The sequence below is a fragment of the Piliocolobus tephrosceles genome, chromosome 14 (assembly GCF_002776525.5).
Source record: "Piliocolobus tephrosceles isolate RC106 chromosome 14, ASM277652v3, whole genome shotgun sequence".
Lineage (NCBI taxonomy): Eukaryota > Metazoa > Chordata > Mammalia > Primates > Cercopithecidae > Piliocolobus > Piliocolobus tephrosceles.
In genome coordinates this window covers 41,501,622-41,518,571 of record NC_045447.1, presented here as the reverse complement: position 1 = coordinate 41,518,571, position 16,950 = coordinate 41,501,622, and the positions used below count along the sequence as shown (strand labels likewise).

Here is a 16,950-nt window from a genome sequence, read left to right as displayed (position 1 = left end):
CCTGTCATGTTCACAGAACAGCAAGGAGGCCAGTGGTGCTGGAGCAGAGTGAGGGGGAAGTTGTAGGAGATAAGATTAGAGAGATAGCAGAGGGTCGCATCTTATAGGGAGATTATAAAATTAGACTTCTGTGTTGAGACCTGACTATCAAAGATTCAGGGAGGTAGGATTAGGAGGCTATACCAATGAAGTTCACGTAGTAGTCCATTTGTAAACAAGGAAAAGGAAATGCTAAATGAAAAGTAATGTGTATGGATACTAGTCCAGTGCTGAATCTTAACTAATTGCTTAGACTTGCTTTAAAAATGTCTCTGAAGCTTTTTAGTTACTATGGGATATGCAGTCCATTGTTTGTTCTTTTAAGAAAGGATTTAGATTGTTCAAAATCTTAGCCAGAAACAGTACGAATACAATTTTGGGAATTTTGGCAATTTACAAAAATTTCAGATTTGCTGTATTAGCCCCACTGAAGCTTCTTAGAATTAGGTCCTTGTCTTTTAGACTGTGGCTGATTTTTTTTTACTTAACTAAAGAAAAAAATGAATAGAAGTGAAAGGATTTGTTATTCTGGGAGAGTATAGTTTATTTCAGAAGTGATGATTGCCTCTGTTTTAAATCTGCAGGATCAAGGCATGTTATCTTTCTTTGCAGTTGTTCAATATCAAAATAGATGAGCCAAAAAGAATGAAACAGTGTGCTTAAGGTTTAAAAATGTAATGTTGAAGTTGTTGGTTTTAGTTACTTATTTTACAGGATTGGTTTTTGTTTTCCATTTTGTGGGTCTAAAATTTATTGCAAAGCTATAAGATGTACAGTGTGCCCATATAAAATTAGGATTGCCTTATAGAGGGGAAATTTATTTGTTTATTAAGATCCTTTCAGATGGATTTTATACCTGCTTCTCTATACTAGCCAAGTCTGTCCAAATGAAATGGTAATGTTATCTTTAATTTACATTTTAAAACTTTTATGTAGTTAAATTTTAATAAAAAAATCTGTTCTTGCCTTGGGAACTACCATAGATATGTTTTCTTCAGGGTACATTGAGCTAATTCCCCAAATTGTATTCATATTGTTTTATTTCATTTCCCTGTTCCCTTACCCAGGTTCTCTTCTGAGTTCAATATCATGTTTCTGTTCGTAAGTTCAGATTGTGTCTGTAGTTTTCCCCCCTTCATATTCTCTCAACTATCAGGTGAGAGTGGAACATTTCTTACTTCTTAATACTTTCTGCCTCCTCTCATTCTCCAGACAAATCTTGTCCTTTAATATAGCCAAAATGAACAGAGGGTTTGCAGTTCAGACATGTGACTATGTACATGTATTTTCTAGTTTTTTTCCCAGAAATCATACCTTCTCTTCCTACAGCATTATTCTCCCCTTTTCAAGCTTATAAGAGGGCCTAAGAGGGTTGCTTTAAAGGCTGTGGTATGATTCCAAACTGGAACAAGCCACCTGGAAAGTTAAGTTAGGAAGACTGTAGAGATGGAATAAAGGGTTGGTAAAATATATGAGTCAGAAAGAAGGGAACAGTGTGCTTAAGGTTTAAAAAACAACAACAAAAAATAACTGCTCTCATTCAGCTAGTTTTTCAGCATCTCCATCCTCCCAACCTCACTGAAATTTGGTTCTGAGGCGCTCTGCTTTCTAGAATATGGTTTCTTAACATCAGCACTATTGACATTCTTGGCCAGATTATTTGTTTTGGGAGATGCCCTATGCAACGTGGGATATTTAGCAGCATCCCTGGCCCCTACCCACTAGATGCCAGTTGCTTCCCCTAGTTGTGACTACTAAAAATGTCTCCAAGGATTGCCAGATGACCACTGGGGGCAAAATCTACACCCTGTTGAGAACTACTGCTCTAGAAGAAGGCTATTGAATGTTGTAGCTGGTGGGTTGTGTAAATACTACATCAATTGTGCTTTGCTTTTTCAGTAAATGAATCCTGGAAATAAAAGACCTTTGTGTGAAAGTTGGTACTTTGGGTGGTAGAACCTTGATAGGTCCTGTGACTTAGGTTTGATACATACTTAAGAATCAAGGTCCCTGAACCTCTGTGCCACACGTGTCTACAACTTTACACAGGCAGATATCTCCAGGAATCAGTACATCTCAGCTCTTACGCTACATGCATATTACAGTGGACATTCAGTCAGTTTATAATGGTAATTAATGGGTTGGGAAGTTGAAGCACAGAGTGTCTTATCCTGTAACCTTTGTAATACCCCCCTCAGATCCTATGTGGATAGTAATAGATTCGTTTTATTCAGCTTCAGTTCATGTGGTATCTGAAGATCATTTCAGTCATTCGATAGATTTAACATTCCAAGCTTAGAATAGCCAGGTGCTGTGTTTTATGAGAATCACCATACATCATTTCAAGCCAAGTGTTCCAGAGGCAAGTAAGTGATTATGAACTTTGTAAAAAGAATTCCTTTGGCCATTCAAGTCTGAAGATTGAAGTTATATATAACTTACTACTGTGTAGCCCTATATCCAGCTGCAGATTTTCATTATTAATACCGATTCCCAGCACAGTTACAGACTCTTGCTTTCTTGCCCATATGCTGACCAAATAATTGAATCAATGGAAATCAAAAATTGAATTGTATTAGACTAGCCAAAAGTGTTTAGCAGCAGCATCAGGTTCCATACTTAACACTATTATTTTAATTTTTTAAGCCTTATGTTAAACCACAAAAGGACTTAGATGAGTGTGTTAAGGCTTTAAACAAAGTGATAAGAGATACAAATAGCAAGGGTCTTAATAGACAGGTGTTTGAGGTTAGTTTTTAGCACAGCTTCATTCAACTTGAATTGTTTAGCAATCAAAAGGACAGATGCTTGGTAATGATTTTAGAATGGTAGATTTAAAAAACAGGTTATTCAAATGATATGGTTTTTAAATAAATCAGTATCAGTAATTCAGTTAATAAAAGCTAATTAAAGCAGGAATTGTAAAACATGTGGTCCTTTTTTCCACCAATGATTTGATATAGTGCTCAGGACTTTTCTTTGAATATGTATATACTGACTGTCATTCCCATTATTTAGGATAAATTATACCGTCGTGCCGCATCATATGCAGAACTGAAATTGTTCATTGAAGACTTGAGATTAGAGCTTAGAAACATGTGAAGCAAGTGAGAAATCCTAATGTTTTATGCTCCTTTTTCCCATCTTTTGAAGCTTTCCTCTTTATAGCTGATAACAGCTTTTTTTTTTTCCGATCAAGTCTTTCCAAAGCATTCGACTTGGTTTTGCACCCTTATTTTGTCATTTACATAATAATTACATTATTAGACTAATGAATACTACTGGTACTAACAGGTTTCGGAACAAGCAACTGAGGATCAGTAAACAACTCAAGTTGAAAGAATGGGAGTAGCAGTACATACATGAGTATTCTAACTACTAGTGTTTAATGCGTTGTTGGCAGCTTTCCAGCTTGTCCACAGATATGCACAGGGCTACTGATTGCTTAGCTCCATGGGCACTATTCACACAAAATTTAACATAAATAATGCCTCCTGGAGTTATTGTATATAGTGGCTCTGGGAATGGGAGGTGTTGGTTAATCTAGCTTAGTCTGAGAAATGGAGGGTCTGTGAAGAGCTTCTACTCTGTAAGAAAAATAGGGCCTGGTAGAAAACAGATTATAACCTAAAAAGGTTAAATAAAATTTGTGATAGCAGATTTAGCATGTAATGTTAATTTTTTATGTTGCTGAAATAGGTGGGCAGCCTCACAAAAGGAGAAAGACCTCTGATGCAAATGAAACTGAAGATCATTTGGAATCTTTAATATGCAAAGTAGGAGAAAAGGTATGTCACACAATAGGCGCAGGCTGTGACTGTGCTTTAATTTTTGTAGCTGAAAACTTGAACTACATTTTGGTAAAGCTGGTATTACCATGCATCTATATCCCAAACTGAATCCATGTTGAAGCTCCTGGGATGCAGATAATTATTATTAGTAATTTAGTAATTAATAATTTTCATAGAAGATGAGCCTTAGAAGGGACCTAGGGTGTAGCCCCTTAATTTATACATGAACTAAATCAGCCCTGAATACTTGAGGTAATTTGCCCAGAGTAACAGAGTGAATTAGTAAAAGAGGTAAAATGGAGCCCATGGTGTCCTTCCATTTCTAATACTTACCTGCTATCATAGACTGCTTAGTTTTTAAATTTCACTCATCGACTTTTCATGGATTTCTAAAGAACAAGAACTATCTGAATTGATTTATACTAAACCCATTATAGCTCTGTATGCATGTAAGACTATTTTAATGATCATGTAGAAATTTTTATTTTAGTACACTAAAATAGCAATTAAAAGGACAGATGATTGGTAATGATTTTAAAATGATCGATTTTAAAATATATATTTACATTTAAATAAATTTTTAACAATAAATTTATATTGCTGAGTACTTGACAGATATTTAATGTGATGTCCTCTACAGAGTGCCTGCTCTTTGGAGAGCAACCTCGAAGGCTTGGCTGGTGTTTTGGAAGCTGATCTTCCTAACTACAAGAGCAAGATCTTAAGGCTTCTTTGTACAGTGTATGTATGCAAAAGATTTATGAATCCAGGTGATAATGTATTATCTACTCTTAAATGCTTTGGGAAATGTTTAAAATATATGTTTATGTTCTATATGTCCTTGGCTTTCCTTCTATGGGGAAATTTGTACAAATGAGCCAACCTTTGGCCCTTTAATGAACTCTTTTTCTGAGGGATAAAACTAAAATTGAGCATTTTCCTTGTATGTTATTTCTTAGAACCTTAGAATCATATTAGTTGACTTTTTATAGAGAGAGTACTGTCTCATTCAGATACATATTTTTAAGCATGTACATTTAAATGTATGATACTTAGATTTTAAAATTAGTAGTACCAAACAAATTTGGCGGCCGGGCGCGGTGGCTCAAGCCTGTAATCCCAGCACTTTGGGAGGCCGAGACGGGCGGATCACGAGGTCAGGAGATCGAGACCATCCTGGCTAACACGGTGAAACCCCGTCTCTACTAAAAAATACAAAAACCTAGCCGGGCGAGGTGGCGGGCGCCTGTAGTCCCAGCTACTCGGGAGGCTGAGGCAGGAGAATGGCATGAACCCGGGAGGCAGAGCTTGCAGTGAGCTGAGATCCGGCCACTGCACTCCAGCCTGGGCGACAGAGCGAGACTCCGTCTCAAAAAAAAAAATTTGGGAATTGGTAACTCAAGTAATAGCCCTTCTTGGAAGACTGAAGATGCTTTGGAAGCCACTATTAATAGGCATACTCTCTGGATAAACGAGAGTCTTTGTAGTTACATGAAATTGTAACATATCCATGAGGTGTTTTTAAATTATGAAGGTGACGTTTATCACTTCTCAGCCTTTTAGTTTAGATCAAGTGAAGGTAACTTTAAGAAACTACTAAGGAAATCTTCTGAAATCCTTTATTAAAATGGAGTAGTATTTATACTTAAACTGTTGGAAACCTTGTTTGTTTAAGGCTGAACTTGTATTGCTTCGCAGTATTCTTCTTTAATTTTTGGTTTTGGTAGGGTTTCAGGGAGTACAGTTACCATCAACACAGGTATTTTTTTGAAGACCTTAATTGTCCCTGATTTTCTGCTAGATACTTTAGGAAAACAAGTCAAAGAGAATCTCTTGCTCACTGAATGATTATGAGTTCTTATTTGCTTTTTGAACTAATTCTAAAGGCTGCCTAAATTAGGAAAAACTGCTTTTTCTAAAGGTTTATTGTAATCCTTTCCCATACTTTTCAAATAACTTTAACAAAATCAACATACTTGGAGTAAGCAACTGACATGTAAACAAATCTTAACTATATCAGACTACATTTTTAAAAAATTCAATAATTAAGTTGGTAGGAACTTAGATGAAACCCGTTTTAATTGTGCATCTTTTCTAAGCAACTAGAATAGTGTTTCTCGAAGTAGAATTCTAGTTCCATGACATTTGGTTAGCTAAGTTTAGAAATTCTGAATGCTGCACCCCCCCTTAATGGTTCTGTATTAAAGAGGCTTGTTTCACCCAGGATTTCTGAGACATTTTACCATGGAAACCATGTTCTGTGGAAATGCTATTCAGTTCCACTAAACACACTTGAAGAAAAACTGTTTTAGCATTAGTTTTATTTATTTCAGTAAGATAACTTTACAATTAAATCATTTAACTTAACTCTTGGATTAATTAATGAATTAAAATGAAAAATTACGGGACTGTGTTTGTAACATTTCTCAGTGACATGCTTTTTCTGAAGTATTTTTAAAGACATAGCTAAAAGTAATCCTGTTCCAAAGTTAATGGAATGATAAAAAGATTAATATAAAATTCAGCAACTTAACGCTATTGTTTTGGGGTTTTCTCGTTATACTGGGTTCTTAAATCAGTGCACGTCTGTTACCTGAGAAGTTGACAATTTATACAACGTTAGTTGGACTGCTGAATGCCAGGAATTACAACTTTGGTGGAGAATTTGTAGAAGCCATGATTCGTCAACTTAAAGAGTCATTGAAAGCAAACAATTACAATGAAGCCGTATATTTGGTAAGTTTGTTTGTTGGTATGTTACGACTTACTGTTGGGATGGAGGGAAAAGGTGAGCTACAACCAAATAATTTAAAATGCTCCCCTGAAACATTCTCATTCACTTTGATAGCTTCATAGGCCACCTTTATTTTGATGATACCCCCAAATCTGTAACTGTATCTCCATCCTTTCTCCTGAGCTCCAGTCCAGTATTCCAGATGCTAGCTGCATAGCCTTCAGATATCTTACCAGGAAGTACCTAAAATTAATGCAGCATTCATACCTCCTTTTTTCTGCCCTTTCCCCAGCTCATACAGTGGCCACTGTGTACTGAATAACCCATCTATAAAGCTGAGCTTTAATTTTTGTCTTCCCTTTGCCTTCTTGTACCATACGTGTTCCCAATCCCTGTCAATTCTGTCTCCCTAATTTCTCTCAAGTCTGTCCTTTCTTGGTCTCCAGGGCCGCTAGCATAGTCTATGCCTTCCTCCAGATGTTCTTAATAGCCTCTTAACTGATCTTTTTGCATGTAGATTCTGTTTTTCACTTTGTGTTCTACAGTGGCACCAGACTGGACTTTCTGTAACTAGGCTCTGCACATGTTGGTTACTGGTTAAAAAACCCTTAGTTCCTTCCCATGACAGTGTGAGTGGTCTTAAAAGCCTGGTGCACAAGATGATTCCTTGGATTGCAGAAAGTGAATATTGAGAACTCTTATTTATCTTAAGTGGAAATGAAATTAAGCCATACTGATAATACATAGATTAATGGTGATCCAGTGTATATCATAAATAAATATGTATGTGTTGAAGATGTGTGATCAAATTCTTTTTTACTGAGTACGCAATCAAAAAAGTTTGGACACCCATCAGGCTATAGGATTAAAGTCCAGACTCTTTAGCCTGACCCTTTATGGTTTCCCCAGTCTGTTTCTCTATTCTTGTCTCCCATACACTCTCCGGCAATATCAAAATAACTTGCAGATTCCAAAACACACCTTGTTTTTGAAGCTCTATGCCTATACTGTCCTTATTGCTCACTACTTGAGACTGTTGCTTATCCTTTATGACCTAGCCTAATTGTAACCTCCTTTGTGATGCTTTCCCCAACTCCCTTTGTCATTGTTCCCAGAAAACACTTAATTTGCCTTTTAGTGTGGGAGTCACTCATTTGTGTTGAGATTGTGCTTGTTCCACTAGAATGGGTCCCCTAACAGTTGACTTTTAGTAGTGTTTAGCAATAGCACAGTAAGCACACCCAATAAATGTGTTCTGTAATTTCCATTTCTGTAATTCAGTAAAAATTACAATCAAACAGAAAAGAAGGTTATAGGTTGAAGTAGGTAGAATATTTTACAATCTGGATTGTTGATGTAGTATAGCATAGAAACCTATGAACTCACAGATTGCTGTCCTTTATATAGTTTTTGTTACAACTTCTCAATTCTGCCATGGTAGCACAAAAGCAACCATACACAATATGTAACTGAATGAGCATGGCTGCTGCAATAAAAATTTACTTATGGACACTGAAACTAGAATTTCATGTAACTTGTATGTGTCATAAAATACTCTTTTTTTTTTTTTTTTTAAGCATTTAAAAATGTAAAAACCATTCTTAGTCCCCAGCTATGCAAAAAACAGGTAGTAGGCTAGATCCAGCCCTTAGGCTATAGTTTTTCGGACCAATAGTTTAGGCTATAGAAGATTGCTTGTTTTGTAGCTAATTATGAAGAACATTTAGATTTAATAGCAGAAATTGTTTACCCCAACAGGTCCGTTTTTTATCTGATCTTGTGAATTGTCATGTGATTGCCGCCCCGTCAATGGTTGCTATGTTTGAAAATTTTGTAAGCGTAACTCAGGAAGAAGATGTGCCTCAGGTAAGAGAACCCCTCATGCTGAATCTTGAGGGGTTCTTGAGGGGTTACTGAATCCTGGTACTTCCATATAGTACCAGAAATCTTTCGCTGATAATCCATTAGCAATAAAGAAAAAATAACAGCAGACTATCACACTGTAAGTTCTTACTATCTAAAAATTAAGTTGACTGGCACACTGGTGGGTTCTCATAATATCTGTATGTTGATTTAAATGATGCTGTCCAGTAAGATTAGAACTAATATATCTGGAAATGCTCTGTATAAACCAGATGTCTTAAGTCCTATTAAATAGCTTCCATAGGATTTCATTCAAGAATAAATAAAATATGAATGAATATAATTAAAGCATATTTTAAACTTAACTTTTTAAAAATCCTTTAGGTGCGGCGAGATTGGTATGTGTATGCATTTCTGTCATCTTTGCCCTGGGTTGGAAAGGAGTTGTACGAAAAGAAAGATGCAGAGATGGACCGCATCTTTGCCAACACTGAAAGCTATCTTAAGTAAGGGCACAGCTCATAGTACTCTTTGTTGCTTAGGTAAAGGATATCTTATATCAGTGATATCATTTGAGTTTCTCAAAAATAAGCTGTAGAGTTCCTGAAGGTATTTTCTAGGTAATCCTGTTCTCCTGCTGTTTTAACTCACTGAGACCTCAAAGTAATCAGATATGGTTTGCTTACTTTTGCCAGTGCAAAGGACTGTTGGTAATATAGCTTCTTTTAAATGTTTATAAAAGACATAAAACACCCTAGTGCAATAGTTCCTCAAATATTAGTGTGGATAAGAATTACCTGTGGTACTTAAAATGCTCAGACCCCAGCCCCCAGACCTAATAAATTAAACAGTTTGAGAGAGAGGTTTGGACATCTATTATTAACACATTTCACAAGTGGAGAACCACTGCCCTAGCACATACAATGTGTTTATTTCATGTAAATTAATCCTAAATCAAGCTCTTAAAACAGTGGTCCTTAACCTTCCATCCAGGCGGTACTTCTTAAATAATATGACACATTTCAATTAAAATAGTCACATGTCTTCCCATTACCCATCTCTCCCAAGCCAATGTAAAAGCTTGGTTTATATTGTTAGATACAGTGATAATAAATAGGTCTTTTTAGTAAATTTATGCTTAACTATCCAGCAACATGGTAATGGTTATGTGGCCCTTAAGTTTTTACAGATTGATTTTGTTGTTAAATTTCACTTTCTCTTTTTTAAGTACTTTTTTGGATAACTGTTAATAGCTACTTAGTTGATTATTAAGTAAAGTTAAAAGAAGCTTAAAAAATAAGAATCTTTTGGCTGGGTGCAGTGGCTCATGCCTGTAATCCCAGCACTTTGGGAGGCTGAGGCAGGTGGATCACCTGAGGTCAGGAGTTCGAGACCAGCCTGGCCAACATGGTGAAACCCCATCTCTACTAAAAATACAAAAATTAGCCAAGCGTAGTGGAGGGTTCCTGTAATCCCAGCTGCTTGGGAGGCTGAGGTAGGAGAATTGCTTGAACCCAGGAGACAGAGTTTGCAGCGAGCTGACATGGTGCCGCCACTGCACTCCAGCCTGGGCGACAGAGTGAGACTCTGTCTCAAAAAGAAAGAATCTTTTGTGTGTATATACATATCCTTTCTCTTTTTTATTCAAGTGATAGCCCAATATACACACTGTTCTTCACTTGGCTTTTTTTTTTTTTCTTACTATAACTTGTATTTGTTGCATAAAAATACTTCATAAATCTTTTTAACAGTTGTAGGATATTTCACTTTTTAATGTACCATGATTTCTGTACTCTCCTGTTGGTGGACATTTAGGTTATTTTCAATCTTTTGCTATTATAAACAATGTTTCAGTGAATATCTTTGTGTATATGTCTTTGTGTACACGTGCAGATATATTTATGGGGGATATAAATTTTTAGAAATGGCATTGCTGGGTTGAAGGTTCTAAACAGTTTTAATTTTGATAGATTTAGTCAAATTACCTTTCAAAGAGATTATACTCTCCCAAAGAGATTATACCAGTTAACCTCTTTGTCAACGATGTTTGAGACTGAATCTCGACCTGCATCTTGATGATACACAGTACATTATCAAAAGTGTTGATATCTGCCGCTCCAGTAGGTAAAATGTTATTTCATTGCTTTAATTTGCATTCTAATAACTATGAAGGTGACTGAGCATCTCATGTTTGTAAAAGCCTAAATGTAGATTTTCATTTTTATCTTTAGAAGACGCCAAAAGACTCATGTACCCATGTTACAGGTATGGACTGCTGATAAACCACATCCACAAGAAGAGGTAAATTGATTTCAATCTCTTGTGGTACAAACTCAGTCAGCTCTTGAATAGATTCTTATCTCTGTAAGATACTTAGACCATTCCATTTTACCCCGTGGCTATGTTTCTGCATTTCATGATAGCTCCTTTTCATAGCTCTAGGTGTACGGTAGATTTTTAATAGATGATAGAATGTAATTGAAATATTCCCTTGTTCTTTGGGATGTCAGCTATTACAGAGTTGACATATATTTATGTAAATGCTCAATTTGAAAAATGTAAAAACAAACAGTTCCAAACAGATAGACTTTATAAGTAAAATAAAAACAAAAACTTAACACCTTTTTTTGTACCGTCTTACAAGTTAGCTTTTGTATCCTGTATTTTAAAGGGTAGTGATATTTTCATTTTGTCTAGTCAAAATGTTAATTATATTAATGATTAAAAATTAATCTGTCTTTAGTATTTAGATTGCCTGTGGGCCCAGATTCAGAAATTGAAAAAGGATCGCTGGCAGGAACGGCACATCCTAAGACCTTATCTTGCCTTTGACAGCATCCTGTGTGAAGCACTGCAGCACAATCTGCCTCCTTTTACACCACCTCCTCACACTGAAGATTCGGTGTACCCAATGCCAAGGGTCATCTTCAGAATGTTTGATTACACAGATGATCCCGAGGTAGGTGACCTACTAAAAGTCCTAGATACGACCTGTGTTGCATTGTGCTTGTGGTTTAATCCCGCTCGAATTATGCCTGTGGTGTGTTTCATTTATTTATTTATTTTTATTATACTTTAAGTTCTAGGGTACATGTGCATAACGTGCAGGTTTGTTACATATGTATACCTATGCCATGTTGGTGTGCTGCACCCATCAACTCGTCAGCACCCATCAATTCATCATTTATATCAGGTATAACTCCCCAGTGCAATCCCTCCCCCTCCCCCCCCCATGATAGGCCCCAGTGTGTGATGTTCCCCTTCCCGAGTCCAAGTGAACTCATTGTTCAGTTCCCACCTATGAGTGAGAACATGCGGTGTTTGGTTTTCTCTTCTTGTGATAGTTTGCTAAGAATGATGGTTTCCAGCTGCATCCATGTCCCTACAAAGGATGCAAACTCATCCTTTTTTATGGCTGCATAGTATTCCATGGTGTATATGTGCCACATTTTCTTAATCCAGTCTGTCACTGATGGACATTTGGGTTGATTCCAAGTCTTTGCTATTGTGAATAGTGCCGCAATAAACATACGTGTGCATGTGTCTTTGTAGTAGAATAATTTATAATCCTTTGGGTGTATACCCAGTAGTGGGATGGCTGGGTCATATGGTACATCTAGTTCTAGATCCTTGAGGAATTGCTCTACTGTTTTCCATAATGGTTGAACTAGTTTACAGTCCCACCAACAGTGTAAAAGTGTTCCTATTTCTCCACATCCTCTCCAACACCTGTTGTTTCCTGATTTTTTAATGATGGCCATTCTAACTGGTGTGAGATGGTATCTCATTGTGGTTTTGATTTGCATTTCTCTGATGGCGAGTGATGATGAGCATTTTTTCATGTGTCTGTTGGCTGTATTAATTTTGAGTTGTTTTTTGTCTAAGAAGGTCAATAGCAATGAAGTTAACTTTTTAATTCAGTGAATGATATCACCTCATTATGCAAGAAATTACATCTGGCATGTGTAAATAGATTAGAGAGACATGCACAGTTTGCAGGCTAAGAGTGTGGGTTTTGGGTTTTGAGAGCTACATTGGGTTGTGTTTTAATCTTGGTTTAGCCAAATACTAGCTGTGTGAATTTGGGAAAGTTGTTTACCTCCCTGTGCTTTCATTTTCTGAAGGTAATATTAATAGTATATATCTTATGTTATGAGGATTAAATTGTTATTAACATGTAAAATGCATAGAACAAGAACAGTGTCTGTCACATGATGAATACTCAGTCATTCTGGCCATTTTTCCTTTTTTTTTTCTTCTTTTCGAAATGGGATCTCACTCTGTTGCCCAGGCTAGAGGCCAAAGGTGAGATCTAAGCTCACTGCAACCTCCACGTCCTGTGCTCAAGTGATCCTCCCACTTCAGCCTCCTGAGTAGCTGAGACCACAGGCATGTGTCACCTAGCCTGGCAAATTTTTTGTATAGTTAGGGTTTCACCATGTTGCCCTGGCTGGTCTCGAACTCCTGGGCTCAAGCAATTCGCCCACCTCATTTTCCCAAAGTGCTGGGCTTACAGGCATGAGCCACTGCACTTGGCCATAATTATACTTAATAAGGTTATTTCTCAAGAAAAGCACCTAGTTTTAGATATGGTCCCTCTTTCTTTAGGCAACACAGCCTGTCTTGTGATTATTCGTATTGTATGATTATTTGAAAACAAATATGTAAAGTATTTTTAATTAAAAAGTTCCAAAGATTAGTCTAAGCTGACTTTATCGTTTTTAATATACATATTCTTTATTTCAAAGTCAAATTTCCTGGCAGCCATGGTACTATTAAAATTGTATATTGTACAATTAAGAAAACTTACAATTTTCATTGTGGGTGCTATCCTGTGTATTGTAAGATGCTCAGTGGTATCCCTGACCTCTACCCTCTAAATGCCAATAGCACTCTCCCTGCCTCAGTTTTGACAACCAAAAATATCTCCAGAGAGTGCAATAGGTCTCCATGAGGGCAAAATTAACCCCAGTTGAAAACTATTGCCATAAAAATTAATATTACCACCTAAAGTCAAATTTGAGTTTCTTTCTCCTATTGTCTCTTTTCTGTCCTCTGGTAAAGTGCTTATGACCAGTAGGAATTTAGTATATATGCAGTCTATTTTGGAATAAAAATTTGTCAGTCAGTTACATATACAAAATTATCAATTGCCCTCTTTGCTATATTCCATATGTAACCAAATACTTTAGTCAAAATTTTGTAATGATCTACTTAGATATATTTAACTGAAAATCTGGTTTACATTTAAGACTGCTAATGTTTGTGATCAGATTTTTTTTTTTTTTTTTTTTTTTTTTGTGCAAGGGAAACTAGAATGAGACCTCAAAATTCTTTTCTCCTGTATTTATATTTAATTGGTGTCACCTCTGTAAGGTGCATGTGCATCCCTTGCTAGAAGAGTATAAATATATAAAATACTACTCTCAAAACGAACAGGATTTTGTTTTTGTTCTGGCCTTTTACAAGTTGTTTATTAAAAAACATTAGAAATTGTAAAAAAAGATTAAAATCATCCAAAAGTCATTATTAAAGGTCTGTTTTGTGTTTTTTAAACCTGTTTGCTGTGAATATACTTAAGAATGAAATAATGCCATGTAGGGAATATGTTTTAAGCTTAGACGATATATTACGGGTATCTTTCAATTCATGCATGATTTTTTATGGCTATGTGGTATTTGAATAGAATTTTCTGTCTCCATAGTTACTAATGGAAATAATTCACTCTCTTGGTTTAAAAAATAAACTCTGTAAAGCTTGTATTATCCAAAGTTATTTAATTTCGTATAATAATTGGTGTGTAAAGTAGGCAGTGGTTGTATGGTTAGGCATGAGATGTAGTAGAAGAAACACTACAGCTGATACTCTGGGGTATAAGTGAACATGGCAATGGAATTTACTGAAATATAGAGCTTTAACACTTCAGAACTTTTATCCCCACCACCCAGTATAGTGCCTGGAACATAATAGTCTCTCCAATATTTGTTGAATAAGTGAAAGAAATCTGTGTTCTAGGCCTGTAGTGTACACATTTGGTTTTCTTTCCAGGGTCCTGTCATGCCAGGGAGTCATTCAGTGGAAAGATTTGTAATAGAAGAGAATCTTCACTGCATCATTAAGTCCCACTGGAAGGAAAGGAAGACTTGGTAAGATTCTTTCCATAGTACTTTTAGAAGGGAGAGAAAGCAGCAATTTTGATGATTCAGTAAGAGCAAAATGTATGTTGAGAGTGTAAGAAAATTTTATCCTCCTGACTCCCTGTCTCGCTAAAATCAATTTCTAAAAACACTTACATTACTTTCTTGAGGCTCTTCACCCTTATATAGTACTTGTCAAGGTGCTTTATAGTAATAAGCCTATGATGCCAGTCTTTTTGGTGTGGGTATTTAGTATATGCTATGGAGAGCTTGAATGGCAAGTTATTTTGGGTTTGGATATCAGTGGTTTTGCTCTGTTTTCAAAACACCCAAACTTTGGAGTTTTTTTTTTTTTTTTAATAAAATTTTCTTAAACTTTGGAAAGTTTGGTTTAGATTTTAAAGTGGAAATGAGTATAGTATTTTGAGAGTGATCTACTCTATTAAAACTTCTTTAGGTTAGTACATCTGAATATGCTTCCTTAGTATTATTACCTAGACTCCTTTTGATCTTTCAAGAAATTTTGGATGCGTTAAAGATTTTCCTTGTGGTAGACAGAATAATTTATGCCATAGTTAAATGAAGTAACTGAAATCTAGGATATTTCAAAGAAGATTTTTCTTTGCTTATATCTAAACACATTGCTTTTGAAACTGCTTATTTGACTTTTCATGTGTCTTCGTATACTTATTAAACTTAAATTACACTTTTTATAGTGCTGCACAGTTAGTGAGCTATCCAGGGAAGAACAAGATCCCCTTGAACTACCACATAGTTGAGGTATGCATTCCATGTGGAGCGTGTTTCTGAATTTCAGCATCTTTCTGTTCCTTTAAAGTATAATCTACTCTTGGCTTATGTATTTATTTATTTATTTATTTATTTATCTATTGCTACTTGTCTGGCATTCAGAATTAACAGAGAAGTGAGGAAATTGCTGTCAGTTTTGGTGCTCTATTAGCCATGTTAGAAAAGAGAAAAAAGGAGATTGAAACCAGTAGCCAAATGGAATTTTGAGTTACCTATAAGCTATTTATATAGTATGTCTTCATTCATGGATCGTTGTTGTGGATAATGTAAGTTAGCTCTAGCTCTGTTAATACATTATCCACTTAACAGATGTATAAGTGGCTTAAATACTTTAAAATACCATTTTAGATAAATAATATATCTTTAGTTGTGTTTATCTAGCCTCTCAGTACTAGCATAAACTTGGTTAGTGTATTATTTCCTGTAACACCAAGTATAGATGAATCATCATTTATACTTAGAAATCTAAAAAGCCAAGCAGTTTAGAAATAGAGTAACAATACTTTTGACTTCGTATTAACTCATACAAAAGGTTGATGTTAGTATACAGTTGAATACATTATAGAGATGTATATCAAAAAAAACAGTGTTCATTTGACATGTGAGTCAAACTGTTAACTGCATTTTTTTTTTTTTTTTTTTGAGACGGGGTCTTGCTCTGTTGCCCAGACTGGAGTGCAGTGGTGTGATCTTGGCTCACTGCAGCCTCTGCTGCCTGGGTTCAAGTGATTCTTCTGCCTCAGCCTCCCCGGTAGCTGGGACTACAGGCGCATACCACCACGCCCAGCTAATTTTTGTATTTTTAGTAGAGACAGGGTTTCACCATATTGGCCAGGCTGGTCTTGAACTCCTGACCTTGTGATCTGCCCGCGTTGGGCTCCCAAGGTGCTGGGATTGCAGGCGTGAGCCACTGTGCCCATCCCACTGCATTATTTCTTTATATTAAAGTATTCACGGACCAGGCTCAGTGGCTCATACCTATATTTCCAGCAATTGGGGGGCTAAGGCAGGCTGATAGCTTGAGCTCAGGAGTTTGAGACCAGCCTGGGCAACATGGCAAAATCCTGTCTCCACTAAAAATACAGAAAAAAGAACGAGAGCTAGCTATGGTGGCATGCACCTGTAGTCCCAGCTACTTGGGAGGTTGAGGTGGGAGGATCACTTGAGCCTAGGAGGTCAAGGCTGCAGTGAGCAGAAATTGTGCCTCTGCACTCCAGCCTGGGTGATAGAGTGAGACTCCGTCTGAAAATAAATAAATAGTATTCATGAAAGAGACAGCATAGATAGGATGTATTAAGAGTCTTATCGTCTACCGACTGAGCTGGATGGGCCTGATGGGATGTGTTAAGATACACATTTTATTAATGTTGCACTTTTGTGCTTTTTTTAAAAAAGTACTGTGTTTCCTATCTTTACAAAACTTAAGTGTACTTAATGCTGTGAACTTGGCTCAGTGACATGTCTGAAATGCAAAATGTCATTTTTAAATCTGCATAATGTATAGAAATTCATTAGACCGAAGTGTAGAAGTGTGAGAGATGGGTAAGAGTAAAGGATGCAGACTAGGGCTTTAGAA

At 36.3% G+C, this 16,950-nt stretch overlaps 1 protein-coding gene across 5 annotated transcripts in view; it reads left to right on the top strand.

The window, feature by feature from the left end:
- Positions 1–16,950, top strand: part of NCBP1 (nuclear cap binding protein subunit 1) — a 41,675-nt gene that overhangs the window by 3,554 nt on the left and 21,171 nt on the right. For 2 of the 5 annotated variants that reach the window (XR_002729791.1, XM_023203062.2), the window contains exons 2-10: positions 3,739–3,827; positions 4,471–4,571; positions 6,410–6,566; positions 8,323–8,430; positions 8,812–8,933; positions 10,659–10,728; positions 11,171–11,386; positions 14,476–14,573; positions 15,281–15,344. Coding sequence is in view for 4 of the 5 variants with exons in the window: in XM_023203062.2 (XP_023058830.1) it covers positions 3,739–3,827; positions 4,471–4,571; positions 6,410–6,566; positions 8,323–8,430; positions 8,812–8,933; positions 10,659–10,728; positions 11,171–11,386; positions 14,476–14,573; positions 15,281–15,344 (1,025 nt within the window). In the remaining variant the exon portion in view is untranslated. Of the gene's footprint in view, positions 1–3,738; positions 3,828–4,470; positions 4,601–6,409; positions 6,567–8,322; positions 8,431–8,811; positions 8,934–10,658; positions 10,729–11,170; positions 11,387–14,475; positions 14,574–15,280; positions 15,345–16,950 lie in introns of all 5 variants that reach the window. The other 3 variants (XM_023203085.1, XM_023203094.1, XM_023203076.1) reach the window with 3 other exon arrangements.